Source organism: Periplaneta americana, chromosome 7, assembly GCF_040183065.1.
Source record: "Periplaneta americana isolate PAMFEO1 chromosome 7, P.americana_PAMFEO1_priV1, whole genome shotgun sequence".
Lineage (NCBI taxonomy): Eukaryota > Metazoa > Arthropoda > Insecta > Blattodea > Blattidae > Periplaneta > Periplaneta americana.
The window spans coordinates 80,369,308-80,387,150 of record NC_091123.1 but is presented as its reverse complement, the minus strand read 5'-3'; the positions used below and the strand labels follow the sequence as shown (position 1 = coordinate 80,387,150).

At 33.4% G+C, this 17,843-nt stretch overlaps 1 protein-coding gene across 4 annotated transcripts in view; it reads left to right on the top strand.

The window, feature by feature from the left end:
• LOC138703222 (WW domain-binding protein 4) overlaps positions 1-17,843 on the top strand; it is a 129,591-nt gene that overhangs the window by 59,634 nt on the left and 52,114 nt on the right. Inside the window, exon 1 of one of the 4 annotated variants that reach the window (XM_069830931.1) lies at positions 6,572-6,705. The exons of the other annotated variants lie outside the window; for them this stretch is intronic. Coding sequence (XP_069687032.1) covers positions 6,689-6,705 — 17 coding nt within the window. The 5' untranslated portion in view covers positions 6,572-6,688. Of the gene's footprint in view, positions 1-6,571; positions 6,706-17,843 lie in introns of those variants that run through there. 4 annotated transcript variants of the gene reach the window in all.

Sequence of the window (17,843 nt, the reverse complement as noted above, 5' to 3'; positions counted from 1 at the left end):
GTTTGAAGAATATTGCTAATTAAAATTTTAGGTTCTGAACAAAGTTAACCATTCTGTTATTATTGTATTTATTTGCGTAATGTTAATATTATGCATGATACCGAAAGTAAACATCTGTTATTAAATAATTATGCAAACAGGAGTGTGTAACACGTTTATTTTCCCCAGATTATTCTTCGTTAAATGTCATGCTGCTATGCATTCGGTTGCGTTACAGTCCAAGTTCAACATCGGAATTACGATACGAACTTACTTACTAGCTGTCATTACAATAGAAATGAAAAATTTTCGTGAAAACAATGATGGATTTAATATTAAGTGCCACATACGAGATACACTATTAGATTCACAAAATAGTTGTTCACTTGATGATATTAAGATATACTGTATCATATTTCAGATTTGCTCCAGTAACATCTTATGAGTCTTATGACTAATGATGAAACCTCTCCTTCCTTGGACACGAGGTTGACTACGCTTCAACCATACAGTGTGGGTGTTTCTGAACTCTGCACAGTGGTCAGATGTAAACAAGAGCAGATTTCAGACATACAGACAGAGTATACTTCGGTGGAACATAAACGTTGCGCACTACCTGTTCGGAACATTTGGAGTGAAATATAACCAGTGTAAAGCTGTTACTCTTGGTAGCCCTCTATGGAGTGTACAACTCAACTAAAGCCTACATATATTAGAAAGACTTAATATATAAAGCAGTGACACTGCACTACATGTTAGAAATCGACTCGCTCACTTACTACCGCACTGGACACGTAGCACCACACTTCAGCACTGTTGCTGTAACCAGACGGTACAGAAAACAATTCTGCTCCCTTCTCTCTGACGTCATGTGCAATACTCGAGTCACATATACCTGGTATCGTGTTTACGAAGGAATTGTTTCATCTCTACTTATGACATAGAACGAATATTTTCAGAATACAAATTGTTCTTTGTTTTAATGAGACTAGAATCATAATATTCTATACTTTGTATGTTATTGTTATATGATGGGTAAATTATTTTAGTTTGGGAGTTACGAAGTTTATAATTACAATTCCCCCCCCCCACCCCATATTATCCGCTTATTATTTTTTTGTTCTAAGGCTGTGGAAGATTGGAGCACATGTTTGGCTGTACATGTTTGTCGTTCTGGTTCACTGGCATTGGGAGATGCGCTATTACTTTTCATTCGGTAGAGATATAGACCAAGCTCACACAACTTAACAGTTTTGGTACCAACTTCGTAGCTCTGCTTATGAGTCCACCAAGTAAAGAAACTGAATTGTTGCGAAACGTATAATAAGAAAGCATGTGTCCGTGACACTTGTTTTTACTAGAAAATTAATGGGTCTTTATTTAAAAAAAAAGCATACAAAATGGCGATTCACTTGAAATAAAAAAATTCATTAGTGGGTACTAGACTGCGTCATTCACTCATTTAGGAGAGATGCACCTAAGCTGTAGTTATTTTTGTCGCCTATATGATGATGATGATGATGATGATGATGATGATGATGATTATACTGCGTTAACCTGCTGGAGGAGGATGTGATTATTTGTTCATTGGGTAAATTGACAAATTGGAGGGTAAGTTCCTGTTCTGATTTTACATGTACACTGCTCCGCCGATTCAATAAAATGCATTTGAGTCTAAAGAAAGTAGCAGAACAGTACAAGATGACCTGTTGTGACGAGAATTCAAGCCCCCGCATACTGGTAAAGCACCCTTGCGGTGGCTGAGTGGTCAGACTTCTGGCCTGTCACGCAGGCGGCCCAGGTTCGAGTCTCGGTGAAAATCCATAGTGACATTTTTGGTGGACAAGATCGCACTTGGGATTTTTCTCGGGGTTCTCCCATTTTTTTCCCATATTAAGCATCTACATCATTCCGTCATCATTTCTTCATTTCGTCATCATTCCATAGCATTCCTCGAACACCAGCAGATGGCGCACAGAGAGGCTGGCCTAGGGATGAGGGGGGGTTTCCTGCTCGAAACCTGAGTATGCAGCGAACCTTAGTGTAGTCAGCCAGTGTGGGTTTGGGAATGCGCCTAGCTTGAGGGTTAGCATAAAAGATCATAACAGGTTGCAGTGCTGGGCCAGAATGCTCTCCTCTCGTAAATTCCATTACAGTCCATACTGGTAAAGCATCATGTCACAAACAATTTCACGTCTGAGCATTTCTGACAAAGTAACTATTATTCAACGCCTTAAAACCAGCGCGAATATAAAGGATATTGCTGGAATGTTTAAGGTAATATTTATTTACTTATTTATGTATTTATTTTTCTTCATTTATTCATTATATTTTATTTATTTATTTATTTATTCATTCATACATTTATTTTATAGATAGATATATTCTATAAAATGAAATGAATTTGTATTAACGTTGTGTCAGATTCACTTTTATAATGAATTAACAACTCTTAAATACCCATTCCCGTATGATCGATTTTTTACTGTCCATAATATTTCTAGACTTTAATACTCTACCTAAACATGATGCTAGCCAATTGCAGGGGACTTACTCCGCGTGTTACATCTAACAAAGTAGGTAAACATTGGCTTTCTCCTATATAGACGGAGCAGTGTACAAGTATTCATCCCTCAGTCACGTCTTACATGCATCCCATATTCTTGTTTTTGACTTAATAAAAAGACTGCTTGCTTACCCATAGTGCAGTAGAGGAGGCAAGACTTGTGCTGTGACCTTATGTGCCGTTGTTATATTACCATTGAATATGGTGATTTTAGTCTGAGAAGAACTTCCGTGTCAGTAGACTCTTATAATATTAACCATCATGAAACAAACTCTCTTTCTGATGACTCATTCTTTCTCCTCTCGCATAGGTCACATGCCAGGTCTCACCTCCTCATCTGTACCCGAGGCTAAAGACTGGATGAATAATACCCACTACAAGGTTTAGATTTTTTGCCATGCCCATTTCGCTTAAAAGAACACAGTATAATAGCAGTAATGTTTGAATTTGGAACCACTGTTGCCTTTATAATGAGACATATCGGGTTTGTTTCCTTGACAGATTGAAATGAAAATAAATTATGATTTACTGTATGATACCTGTATAGACCTGCTTTATTTACAGTGGTAGCAACAATATCAGGACAATTTTATACACAGTGTGTGTAATATAAAAAACATATTTATGTTATATTTGTATATCCCTTGATTATGAAGCTTAAATTAGATGTTTCCATAAATATTTAGATATGATATATAACTAGAATTAATGTGTGATGGAAAATCATTTTGTGTTTTGGTTTATTGTTCCAAATGACGTGAATATCTAGTAGCTTCAGATAATTGTTTTAAGAATTAAAATTACGTTTTTCTTCTCAATTAGAAATCTCGTCATCGTCCCCATGTTCACCAACATTGATCTTTAAATAATAGGATGTATGTATGTATGTTTTTTTTTTTTCTTTTTGCATTATGTAATATTACAGTTTTATTTTTTTTTATGTCATCACAAACATATAATAGTGTGAAACAAATTTATATGTCTTCAAACATTTTCTGCATAATGACTTACAGAAAAATGTCTTAAAATTCGATTTTCTCAGTGTAAGTTAAATAAAAGAGGCAAATTTCGAAAATTTCACAGAAATACGTGTTTCTTTTTCCTTCCCTATTCATACCAAAAAGTAGCTTTTGCCATATTGTCTCTCTCTCTGGCACATCTTTCCTGCCTCATGTTTTGTACAGCAGTTTCTCTTAAGCTGTTACCACAGATTTACCATATTGTACCAAATGTACCATATTTGTTATGTACAGATTTGAGGCCTATACAAAATTCCGACTTACTGAAAGTTGCTTCTTAACGATTTTCTTTTCGAGATATATATAATATTTCCGCATAATATAAATTGTCAAATGAAACAATATTATTATCTATAGAAATTTGCAGTGGTTGGTCATGGAGTCAGTCACAATAGGATTCAGTTATTAAACATCAAAATATCGAATAAAATTTTAGAATGGCAAATCATGATAACTTGAACATGCACTTACCTTATTTATTTTAATTTAAATATACGAATGAAAACAAAGTTATTTTTAAATTATTCTATATGGAAGGCGATAACCAAAAGGCCACACTGGGTATTTATCCATTTGCAGTGTGAATAAATACATACATACATACAATTTGCTACCACTGAAATGATGCCTACAATCGAAAACTATAAACAAAAATGTTAGCCCTTAAAAATTGCTTTCAAATTTATTGGAGATGAACAAGAAGTGGTATATTTGGTCACTTTGTCTCGCAGGGTGTATGCTGTTTAGTCTTAGCTGCCAGTCACATTAGCAAGCTTATAATAATTAGGGTAGAAAGTACTTTTCACTGTTTGTGTGTTGTATGTTCCTAAGGTAGGAGTTTGAGCATGTAGAGTACTCCTTCACTGAAAATAGTGTGACTTTGTAAAATAAAAGGATGTACAAAAATATGATCGTGGATAATTTCACATACTTGCACTCGATATAGTAGTTAATTTTTTTAATATTGGTAATTTATCGACATTCACTTTAAATTTAATTTTCGCAGTTTATTTTAACTTACCAAATTGCTAAAGATTATAAAAATATCGTTTAATTGAATAACTAGAAATTGTGAAGTAGAAATTAATTTTCCATAAACTGGAAAACTTTGAGTTTTCATCTTCGTAAGCATCATTTGAAAATGAAATCATTAAGATACATAAGAGAGAATTTCAGTTAACCATTTGCTGGGACTTATAGTTTGCAATGCTACAGAATGCAAACACTGGATGGAGTAGACTAGAAACAAGTATAGCAATTTTAATGTAAAGTGAGCTTTTTGTAGGATGAACAGAAAATTACGAAGTAGGCACTTAGATCCATTTAAAGTATTCCAGGCATGAGTGTAATGGGTAGTGAAATTTGTATGCTGCAATATAGATGATGATAATAAGTGAAAAGTTCTGCCAACATAGAACTTCGGGTAAAATATTACATGAAATATACATTCATAACAAACAGCTTAGATTTCGAAAGTCAGGCTATGCCACTGATATATAGTACATACCAAATAATAGAGATTCATCTTTCAAGTAAATATTTGCTTTGCTTTTGTATCTTATTGATAATAATTTTATTATTTGAGGTGATGAAAATAATACGAAGTTCATTAGATAAATCAAATTCAACATTCTCTTTCAAAATAAATCTTATTGTAAAAAATGTTTCTAGTTTTGACGGAAATACCTATGTGCTTTTCTTAATAATAATTTTTTTAAATCTATAATACAGGACTATTCAGAATGATGGAGCAGATTTCAAATTTTTGTTTCAAACAAACTGTAAAAAATAGAAACACATTTCGCACATCACACATTTTATATACTGTATGTATTACAACCTAAATAATGTTTCACATTTACCTTATTGTATGTTGTATCCTGCATGAAGATACAGTAAGAGGGCCTTTTAAGAACTGTCATATTGCCTTGAAACTGGAGTATGATTTTTCGGTATGTGGTCATGTTTAGAATTATAATTGTATTGTCTTACAACTATTGGTTATAAATTAACATAGCATGAAATAAAAAATAGTGAAGTATGAACTGAAGATATGATTTTTCTTGTCATGGCTCTTCCATTGCAGTATGAAGTTAAGATACATTATTTTTCCTTGTACTGAGGAGTATATTGTTAAGTGTTGTAGAATTTTATATACATACTTTAAGAGGAAATCAGACGTCACAATTTATGAATCCGTGTGAACTCCAGTACTTTTCTGTGTGTGGGGGGAAAAAAATAAATAAAAGGAATGAAATTTAAAAAAATCAGGCGTTTTGTTGATATGTTACTGATTATGTTTTTACTTATCTGTTTCCTCTTAAATGCAATAATTTTATAAAGAAGGAGTAACCATAGGTTTTTCTCCTTCCTTCCAGGCCAAAAGTAATCATCCTCTTGCTTCATTTGCTTCGTATGGTAAAGTACAAAAATGTGTAAACATCTGGAAAATGGGTGCTAATTTTGGTACAGAGGGAGACCAGGATATAAATGAACGTTGAGCAATGTCTGCAGTTTGTAATGGCTCTCAGCAACAGCAGCAGCAGCAACAACAGCTGTGTCTGCAACATTGCAAGAACAGAAATGAAGTTGCTCGACGTCGTTGGAAGATCTTGGCACGAGCATTGCAAAAGAATGGAGAAGTTGAAACCAGTCCTTCAAATGTTGATGACATCATATCAGTTCGACGTTTTACCACTTTCAATCTTGTTACATCCCGACCAATAATGCTGAATGCCGATTCCATCGATCCAGCTGCATCCTGGTTTGAATATTCTGCAGTAATATCACAGAATATATATAACTTAAATATTAGACACCCAACACGTAGTTTCACCGCTACAGAGCTTATGGGATTTAACAATACTGGGAATATCTGTGTCTGGCCATCAGAAGAGGTTTTGGCTTACCATATTCTTTGCAACTTAGGGTATTTTTCTGGTAAAACAGTCCTGGAATTAGGAGGAGGAATGACGTGCCTTGCAGGACTCATGGTCGCCAAATATTCCACAGCAACCAAAATTCATGTCACTGATGGAAATAAGTCTGCAGTTGATAATGTACGGTATATTGTGAAACAGAATGGTTTCAAGGATCCGGAACGGGTAACTTGCTCAGTCTTGCAATGGGGAGATTTTCATGGTAAGCATGTGTTAACATATGATATTATTTTGTCTGCCGACTGCCTATTCTTTGATGAAGCTCGTCAGGATCTGGTTGAAACTATTTGGGCCATGTTAAGTGAACATGGCGTTGCACTTGTAATGGCACCAAGAAGGGGAACAACATACGATAAATTTTCAGAAGAAGCCAAATTGAGAGGGTTTCATTGTAAGAGTAAGCAGTATTTTAATGAGCACGTTTGGAATAGACATTTAAAATTGAAACAAAATTGTGATTATGATGAAAATATTCATTATCCTATGCTCCTGCAGCTTAGAAAAACATATACTGAAAATTCCCTTGATTTTATCTAAAATACTGTTCATTGCCTTTAATATGTGCTAAACATGTTTACCGGAGTCATATTTTAAGACAAAATCAAAGTTACGTGTAATGTGATGTTGTACCATAGGGATTGCAAGATTGTTTTTCATTATTTGTGATAAAGTATTTGGTGTTGGAATGTCGGAAGTACAGTCTTGGCTTTCTTTTGTCACAGTCAGTCAAGGACAGATTGAAATAATTGGGAACTTTGTTCTGTAGCCAGGTGCTGGAGCTAGATTGGCATGGTTTTCCATGACCCCTATAAAAAGTTAGCTGGTTTTGCCAAAATATCCTGGGGATTTGCCAGTGCCATCATCCATTACCTGCATACCTATTAAATCATTGCTATTGGTAGGCTTATTCCTTATATTGCTGCTTAGTACATCTGTAACATCCACGATTTTCGTCTTCATTAACGTAAATTATTTCTGGGTAAGCTCATAGTGCTGTTAGTCAAATATGAAGTTCTTGGCCTTTAAACTTGAAATACCAAGACTAAACATTCTAGGGTGTTGGTATTCGCTTTGTGTATTTGTCAGAGTAAAAATATTTAGAACTATTTTCACTATTTGCGTAATTTACAATAACCCTGTATGTCTGTTTAAATTTAGTATATTTTGTTCATTTATTACTCTTTATTGGCCATTTTCGTACACAATAGGTGTAGAATATTGTTTATTTCGCACATTACATTAACATAAAAATTATAATATATTATGTTTATTTTTGAACATACATTTGATTGTAATTAATTTCACTTCGATGCATAGACAATGTAATAGTATGATATGTTACAAGTTTGGGAAGTGCTTTTTACAAAATAGAGGAAAAGTTTGAAAAACGAGCAGAGCAAGTTTTTCAATTTCTGAGATTTTGTAATGCATTTCACAAACGTGTATTGTACAATATTTTTTGCACGATCATATTTTTAAAATTTCAAATACAATAATTATATTTTGCATTGAAAATTTAGAGCAATATTATTCCAAAGCCTTCGCAAAACTGCACTGTATTGGTAACTAAGTAACAATAAGTGCACTGTAATGGATCTATTTCAGTATAATTTTATGTTATGAAGAATGGTTTCCCTAGCAACAAGTTTCTGTGTGGGAATTCTAACTTTCAAGGCCTAACAACAATAATTGTAAATACAACAAAAAACACGATCGTGCAAAAATTAAATTTGCATATTGTGCGTTAAGTGACATAAAACTTGGCAAACGTTAAGTTACTGGTAATGGAACAATAATAATTTTTAGTTTAATACATGTAAACTCTCTGTATAGTAGAAAATCATGGTGAATACCTCTGCCCTAGGTCTTTCAAATTTCCAACACCAATTACTTGATTCGCTTATTTTCTTTCATCAGTCTAGTCATAACATAGTCTTTAACATCTGTATACATGGCTTATGCATTCCTTGTATAAGACCATTTGTAATGTACGTGCCATTGTAAAAGACTGAAAGAATTTCTGAAGACCGATTTACTATGATCAAAAGTAGTTTACAGTTCATATGCTGCTGGTCAGCTATATTAAGAAAAGAATGAGGAGATATCTTAGATCATATCCTTGTACAGCATCCATATTAACTACTGTACTCTGATTATATTATAGCATATCTTGAAACATATTTTTACCACAGTATTGTACAAAAGAGGCCATTGTAAAAACCAAAATCCCTCCTGTGTTCTTAGTTAATAGCATTGTGGTCAGAATCTGTATAGATGTCATTGTTTAGTTCTGTCCATATTTACTAATTATTATTTATTTGAAGTGGGATTGTTGATATTTTGTTCATTTTGTTCACCATATTATTTGTTTACCCCTACATTATTTTTAATCGTAGTTTCAGAATTGTTATTTGGTCTCTATTGTACTTGGGGAATGCTTGATGTTCCATTGTTTCATTCCTGTCCTACATTTATTTACCTTTTAAGCTTTAATTATTGCACTTATTGCAAGTATGTTACCTTTTTATACCTTTTATTAATTGTATTACTTGTCTTTAATAATGTCATATGTTTGATAGACAATGGATTGCGAAGGAAAGTACCGGTATTTTGATGTGTTCACCCTAGCAAAAGAAATGACAGAGGTAATAGTAAATAAAAAGTGGACCATACAAATTTAAACCATTTAAGTTAATGAAGCCTAGTTTAGATTATTATACTTTGAAAGAAGGAAATGACTGTTACTGTGAAACTGTGCTTGTAATTGTTACAATTCACGTTGAATATCCTTACAAGTGTTAACGTTACGTAATCTAGCACTACATCAGTGTTCATTTGTTGCTGAAGGAATGTGTTTACACGACTACTCCGTTTTTCCCCCTCTATCAGATGAAAACTGAAATATCTTCTCAAAGTAATTGAACTCACAAATCATAATGATGAACTTTCAACTTCGTCCAGCCAAAATCATACTACAGAATGTCGTTGAGAAACATATCCTACCAGTCCACACCTGTGGAGTAACCGTTAGTGCATCTGGCAGCGAAACCAGGTGGCCCGGGTTCGATTCCCAGTTAGGGTAAGGTATCTGGTTGAGGTTTTTTCCGGGGTTTTCCCTCCACTCAATATGAGCAAATGTTGGGTAACTGTCAGTGCTGGACCCCGGACTCATTTCACTGGCATTTCATCTCATTCAGATGCTAAATAACCTAAGATGTTGATAAAGCATCGCAAAATAACCTACTAAAAAATCATATTCTACCAGTTGAAGGTGAGTTAAATTTAAAATTTAAGTACATTAATAATGTAAATTTAAACCACAATTCATTTACATTCGTAATGAGAAAGTTTTTTTGTGGTACACACATGTATGACACACTGGCCAGTGGCGGAGCTTGGTTTCGTTGCGCCCCTCCTCCCCCGCTTAAACTTTACGCCCCCTTTAGTTCCCCCCTCCACTTAGCCTTCAAGTTATCATGGCACTTCATTGTTAAGAAACTTACACTTGTTTAATGTAGAGGGTTGTATTATTTATTTTATAGATAAGTTGGAAGGTCCGGGGTTCGATCCCAGGTGGTGACAGGATTTTTTCTCGTTGCCAAACTTTCAGAACGGCCCCGAGGTTCACTCAGCCTCCTATAAAATTGAGTACCGGGTCTTTCCCGGGGGTAAAAGGCGGTCAGAGCGTGGTGCCGACCACACCACCTCATTCTAGTGCCGAGGTCATGGAAAGCATGGGGCTCTACCTCCATGCCCCCCAAGTGCCTTCATGGCATATTACGGGGATACCTTTACCTTTTTTATTTTTTAATACAAAAGATTAAATGTGTAATGCATCTATAAATAGTATAACATAATTACACAACTTTTTACAAAAGTCAAAGAAATGCTTAAAAATGTGTTGTTTTTTATGAAAGATTCCAGAATTTCTTTACATGGGACTTTGATGCTGCAAATGAATTGATAATCAGATTAAAATCTGTCTTCCTAGCTGTGTCGCTTTCAGTGCTCAAAATAGAAAGTCTATTGAGTCTCTCCTGTGTCATGGTACTTTTAAGATAGCTTTTAATTACCTTGAATGATCTCTCAGCCATTGTACTCATCACGGGCAATGTGGTAAATAAAATGTAAGCTGTACAAACGACAGGGAAGCTGGCAGACAAGGTTGAATTTTGACATATAATAGCTTTAGCCAGTTGTCTGATATTTATGTTTTATTTTTTTTTTTTCTCAGAATGGAATGGAAGCTAACCATTTCTTGAGGGAAAGAATCCATCAGATCCCTATTATATTGGCCACTTAAATATTTTGATAAGCAGTAAAGTTCGCTGTCAGTAATTCTGTCTAAAATTTTGCAATCCTGAAACGTATTTTAAAAGATAAAATAACATTTTTGAATAACTTAAATAAACAGTTTGAAATTAAAAATTTATAATATTAAGTTTTTGTGTTTTCAAAATTGTTATTGCACTTACGAATCTCCTTAGCCATTCCACAGTCACGGAGGCTGTGGTTCCGTATCTCCACCACTGAAACTGGCACCTTTTTTTAGGTAAAAAAAATTCAATTATAAATATTCTGTAATTGTGGAAGGCACATGATGAAATTATACATCTGCAATGAATATTGCATTCTGCAGCGTACATACACTTAATGATGATAATATAACGACATTTTAATTACTTTAAGTAGTGTTTCTTCTTCTTTTTCTTTTCTTTTTTTTTTTTTTCGATGCTTTCAAGCATAGATTTTATTAAGTTAAATTTACTTATTTCAACAGAATTTTCGCAGTGGGTGCATTTTTCTGCTGATCAGAAGCACGCTCGGGTGTGAGTTCGATTCCCACTTGGACTAATTATCTGGTTAGATTTGTTCAGAGGTTTTTCTCAACTGCATGACGAATCCTGAGCCACATTTTGCCAGGAACTTTATTTTACTTATTTTAAGAAATTGTTTTCTGTATCAGTTTATGATTTACTTCTTTGATGAATTTTTATTTGTATTTCGCTATCACTAGTTACATTAATGTTAAATAACCAACAAGAAAAAGTTTCGAAAGTTCGATTGCATTTTTAAATAGCTTTATTTAAAGATTAGTGTAAATAGTAAACCTATATGATGAACATAAAAACACAAATTAATAATAATAATAATAATAATAATAATAATAATAATAACAACAACAACAACAAACGAATCTCGTGTTAACAACATATGAAATATTTTGATATTAAAAAAGTGAAGGAAGTTTCACTGCAATATTTGGCCTCATATTTCCTGAAGATTGGTACAATCTCTTCAAGTGAATAATTATGATCACTCTGAATGATATTTTTTAAAATTATTTATGCATTCCAAGCAAGCGCAGCCACATCACAATCTACAACTTTCGTCACAAGAACAAGGTGGGCACTATATTCTTGTTCTTTTACAAAATATTTATACAATTTATATAAAAGTTCACGAGACTGGCCATTTACTGTTTTTTTATGGTGTCGGGATCGTACATTTTTAACAAAGATTACACAACTTAGCCTATAAATTCTATCCATTAATACACGAAACGTATCATCTATATCCAGTGAATCTTACTTGATTTCTCTGAAGGTAGGAACCATTTGCAGCATTGTATACAGAGAGAAGGCAGAAACACGCCCAACCCTACAATGCTGGAGAATTGGTTTAAATTCGACAATGATGGTCGTGAATGACTTTTGCAGTTTGACAATGGCAGAAAATTGGCCGTGTTTCCAACAGGGGACCATTTACGAAGATTAGAACGCTGTTTGTACTAGATATGTGATGACGCTTTCAGATTTGCACCTAGAATAACGCTCTAAATTGATACCATACATGACAATTTTGGAGGTTAGTGGTTCTCTTCGACCATGACTGATGAAAAGATAAGACACAGGAGTTATATATTTCCAGTGTACCAGTTATTAATTCCAAAGTGTGATATAAAGACACTTGAAATGAAAAATTTGTGACAACTTGATGATGGGATGAAACAATTTTGGACGAAAGTAAGTGATCGAAAAATCGATAGAGGAGAATTGGGAGGACAAATTTAAAAGGTACGCAAACGCGTCCTTGCAAGGGGTTGGGGGCTGTACAAAACTAAATATGTGAGCTCCAAGCCTGTTGGCCACTAGTCTCACTCCGGGTTACGCTGCTCCACTGAAGGAGCTCTAGAAAATTTTGAAGGGGAAAACTGAAAATGGACGTAACCTCTTAGGTACCACATACGCGAGGGGGACGGAAATGTGATCAAGTGATCACGGGACAGGACGAGGAGGAGATGGCTGGTGTAAATCTGCACATTGAAATGAACTGTGTCATTTCGCAGTGCAGGAGGAGTCGAGAAGACTCTGTCGTCTGTTGTTCGATGACAAGGCAAGTGATATGAACCATCTGGGATGAAAAGTCGTACATCACAACAATTTACTATATGTTCTAAAACTTGGTACGCACTTGAAAAAAAAAATGTAAGTAAATACTGTAGCACAACCTGTTATGAATTATTGCAACAGTTTCAGTACAGTGTTTCTCATCAGTTTTGATCAGGTGTGGGCACTATTAACTCAATTGATGCACTGCAGATTTCCCCTTAACTCCCCACTCCATCTTCCTCGGCTGAGACGAGTACATAGGAAGTAAGTATTGTTTAGTGACGGATTGTGTAAGGCTTTTACGAACTTTTGGCTCTCGCTGGTCATCTGAAAGGACATGGACGAGGGTTTCTGAGTTCCTTTTTGCTTTGCTGGTTTCGATAGTACCTCAGCTATTTCATTACAAAAATAGCTGTTTATTGTTTTTCCACTGGAATGTGAAACATGCTGCAACAATTAAAAATGGACCTGTTGAGTTGATAATGATTAGAAGAGTTGTGCACTAGCTTCACATATCGATCATCACATTGCACTTGTGAAAGCTTCACACACTTGTGGAACGATCTGACATGTGGATATCTCGAATGTATACATCATACTGACAAGAATTCCTATTGGCAAGAAAACAAAGCATCATTTTTAATATAATTGATCTGCTAATAGGCGTGATTGAGATATTCTTCAAAAATCTGTTTCTGGCCAATATTTTTAATGTTTTCTTTAAACAATTTATGAGTGAACCTGTGGTACCAAGAACAATTGCCTGATCTGAACATGCAACATTGTTTCATTGCAGTCACAATATAGTTGTTTCTAAACTTTGTTTTTCTAAGTACATACTAAATTTAATATTGCTATATTTCTCATTTAATTGCAAGTAAAAATCACGAATATTTCAAAAAGACTTTTACGAAAAATAAACTAATGAATAAACCTATATGATCTAGATACCATTTATATAAAATTGCTAACAACACTTTTCATAAACGAGTAATGTGCAAATAATGTATGTATTTATTTTTAAATTAAACATAAATAACTTTAATTATAGCATGGGCAGCTCATGCAATATCACCTTTTCGAGAAAAAATTGTGCATAGGAAAAAAAAGGATCTGTGTAAATGTTGAAATGTTAAATTAAATGGGCCACAGATTTAGAACATACTACTCAACAAGTGTCAGAAATCAAGTGTGACTAGCCTCATTTTATCTGACAACGTGTCCATTTGATAATAATTGATATGTTGAAAGAATAAAGGAGGTTGTCATTCAGTGAATTGAGGATGGTATCTAATATTTTAGAGTAATGTAATTTATGTAATCAGTTTACTATCCATTTTCCTGCAGTCACAAACAATGTGGAACACTGATGTAATGTAATAGCTACAATTTATTTATTGGTTTAATTTAGAAAAAATACATTTATGTTTTAAATCTACTGTATTCAAATTTATGGCGTACTATTCTAAACTGGGCTTACACGAGAGAGGGAGAGAATTATTGAGCTCTCATTAATATAAACATAATACCGTTTGTTAAAACTGGTGCTCAACCCAATCAGTATGTAACCCAGGACCTTCTAAATACTACTATTATAAGTACGGTAGTATTTAGAAGATCCTGTATACACTCACTTACTCAGTTATCTTCTATCTCCAAGCATTCGAAACTTTATTTGATTATCCAGTGAATTGCTGTGTATTAAGAAATCTATTTGAGTTTATTTCCACTCTACAGTATTGTGATCAATTTTTTCTCATCTTAATTTCCGTGATTTTTTATATGTAATTATATTTATTTCCTGAGTTTCTCTGAGCATCTTTGTTTTAATACATTTTAACGTAATGCATATAATATTCCATGTAAAAGTGAAATTAAAACATAAATTTTTGCACTCATTCTGCTCAGGTTTTTTTTTTTTTTTGCAGTAGTTGGGTTACGATGAAGACCGAGTTGTACAATCATATGTTGAAATTTAATTTATTTGACATTTCGGAACTACTCACAGGATTCATCCTTAGTGCATCTGGGTAATATCACTTGCGATCTGAACGGATTGTCTGTCCTGTGTTGGCTGTTACTCTTGATCCCCTAAACAATTGGACAAATGAAAACCGCACCAAAAATACTGTTTGTACATGTAATGAGCCTGACATGAATAATAGTGTCATTTGTCTCGAAGAAAATCAGATTTATTTCTATTTTTGCCTCCTATAAATATCCTGTCAGTTTTTTCTGTTCACTTTTGAATCCAAATGCTTGTCTTCCAGCTTAAGATCAAATTAAATATCTCTATAACAAACAGTTACTAGTGTTTCAAAATTAAACGACATTTTCTCTGCCAAAATGTGTGCCTATGAACTCTAGAATTAGGCTTACATATTTTGGATGGGGTATTTAGAACTATTTAAATTTAGTGTTCAAGTATACAAGAGATGCAGTTATTAATGCACGTACGTACCATTAAATAGACTTTAATAAAACCTCATTGCTCCTTTTTAATAGCTGTTAACTGCTAAATGTAGATTATTATCAAAGTCATTGCATCCTTTCCTTTTATTTGTCCACAGTGAACTAAATGTATTGTATTGTGATCTGATTCAGTATGAGAAAACTTGATATGTACAATCAAGAACATTTTGACGTTTAGCACAATAGTAATGAATTAAACATGTACAGTTCTGAAAACCAGCCTTTGTATAATTGATAATATATATGGAATTATCTTATAATTATAAGTGTGAACTTTATTGTGATAAAATGGTCAGTAAATTGGAAAACTGTAATGAAATAGAACAATAGATATGGGCAATTATCCATATTGCCATTTACCATACCTATATTTACAACACTTCTGGCGCGGCTTTTCTTTGTCCAGTTTAGGGTAGACAAGGTCTTGAATGACAATGAACTGAGATTGAAACCTCGAAACATTGGAGAAATTCAATCTCAGTTGACGATTGGAAAGCTCAAGAATTTCATTACATTTAATTATTTTGTAGCATAAATGATACTGATAATGTCTTGCTATTGATACTTGCACACGTTCCATTCCCTCCCTCATATAGATGTAATCTTTACATAACAAATAGAATTATTCTATTCGTCTTGGTTTTTACTTGATTTGAGAAATTTATTATACTGTATTTAGTGTTCAATACTGATATTATTTTTTTGTTTACACATTTTAAATGTTGTAATTAGTTTAATGTAAATTTTTATTTTTACCCCTTTTTTTAATAAATTTGGCCACATAAGACTGATTTTTTCCTCAATTTCCAGATAGTCTTGAACAAGATTATCGCAATACAAATACATAACTGATTATTTTAACTGCTGAGAGTTAAGAACGTTTTTATTTCAGTGCCTCCATTTGTAGAGATTTCTCAAGAACATCTCCTATATTAAAAAGACACAGTTAATCCTCGTTTTAATTTTGTATTGATAAAATGGCCGAAGGCCAAGTCTTGATTTGAATCTGTCAAATAGTATTATACATCACTGATGTTTTCAGCTGTCGCAAAATGATAGAGTTGGGCACCTTGGCTTCTAATTCATAAGTACAGTTCTCTTTAATTGCTTAAAATAGCAAAAGTGCCTTGATTCTGATCTCTCTCAAACTGTGTACTTGGTTTGTAAGTGGCATGAAGGTAGTAGCTAGTTACCTTGTGTGGTCAGTGGACACTGCCCTTCACATAAACATATTCGAAATTAAATTAAGTTACACTTTGTATATATATCATATGCCAATATTGTGGTTCTTGAATAATGAATTATATTTTATTGTCAATGAGACATTTGCTGCTGTCATGTTTTGCACATGGTCGTTCTTTCACTCTATTATTGTTTCTTAAAATTTAATTTAAATTAATATACTGTAGTAATTTTATTTTAAAATATAAGAATCTCCTATTATTGTTCATTAGCGGATGTGGTGGGTTAGTGAGAGATGGGTTTGATGAAAGACTGTTACTTTAGAATACATTTTCTAACTGAGATTTTATCTGTATCTTATTTTTAGAAGTGTTGCTGTCATTTTTATTGTAATGGGATCAATGATATCACCAGGAGGACAGTACTCCTTGGCATTGCTTACAAGCACCAACCAGTACCACTATCAGAAACTTACTCATGTTTGGTCTTATGCCTGATACCCTTACACGAATTAAGACTACATTATACATAAATTTTATGTTACTTAAAATTAACTATTGATTCTAGTTCACGTTAACACTTTGTTGAAAAACTTAAAATTGTTTGGTCTATACGTTAAAAGTGTTAAAATTTTAAAAAAAGGTTATGTACCTTAGACAGATGGCCCGTTTTGTACAATGACACACAGAAAATTAACATACCAATGGACAAAGACAATTACACTGAAGAACTAAACACAAAATATATAGCACAAGACAATGGATATAACCCCAACATGATAGACACACTAATAAAAAAGGCAAAACAAAAACAGAACAAATCACAAACACCACGTGAGAATAAATACATAATATTAACATATCACAATACCAATACTTACAAAATTGCAACTAAAACTAAAATACAAGATAGCATATAAAACGAATAACACAACACAGAAATATCTAAATAGTCACATCAAACAATCAAATAAATATAATTCAGCTGGCGTTTACAAACAAAAATGCAATAGTTGCCCACATTTTTATAGAGGACAGACAGGAAGATCCTCTCAAACAAGATATAATAAATACATTAAAGCTATAACCAAACCCTACATCACATCAAATTACGCAGAACATATTATCAACAATAATCATGACTACAATACTATAGAAACAGATATGGAAATTCTACACATCATACCAAAAAGTCCACAGTTAAACATCTTAGAACAATACGAAATATACAAACATACAATAACACACTCACAACATATACTTAATACACAATTACAGTTCAATACCCACACATT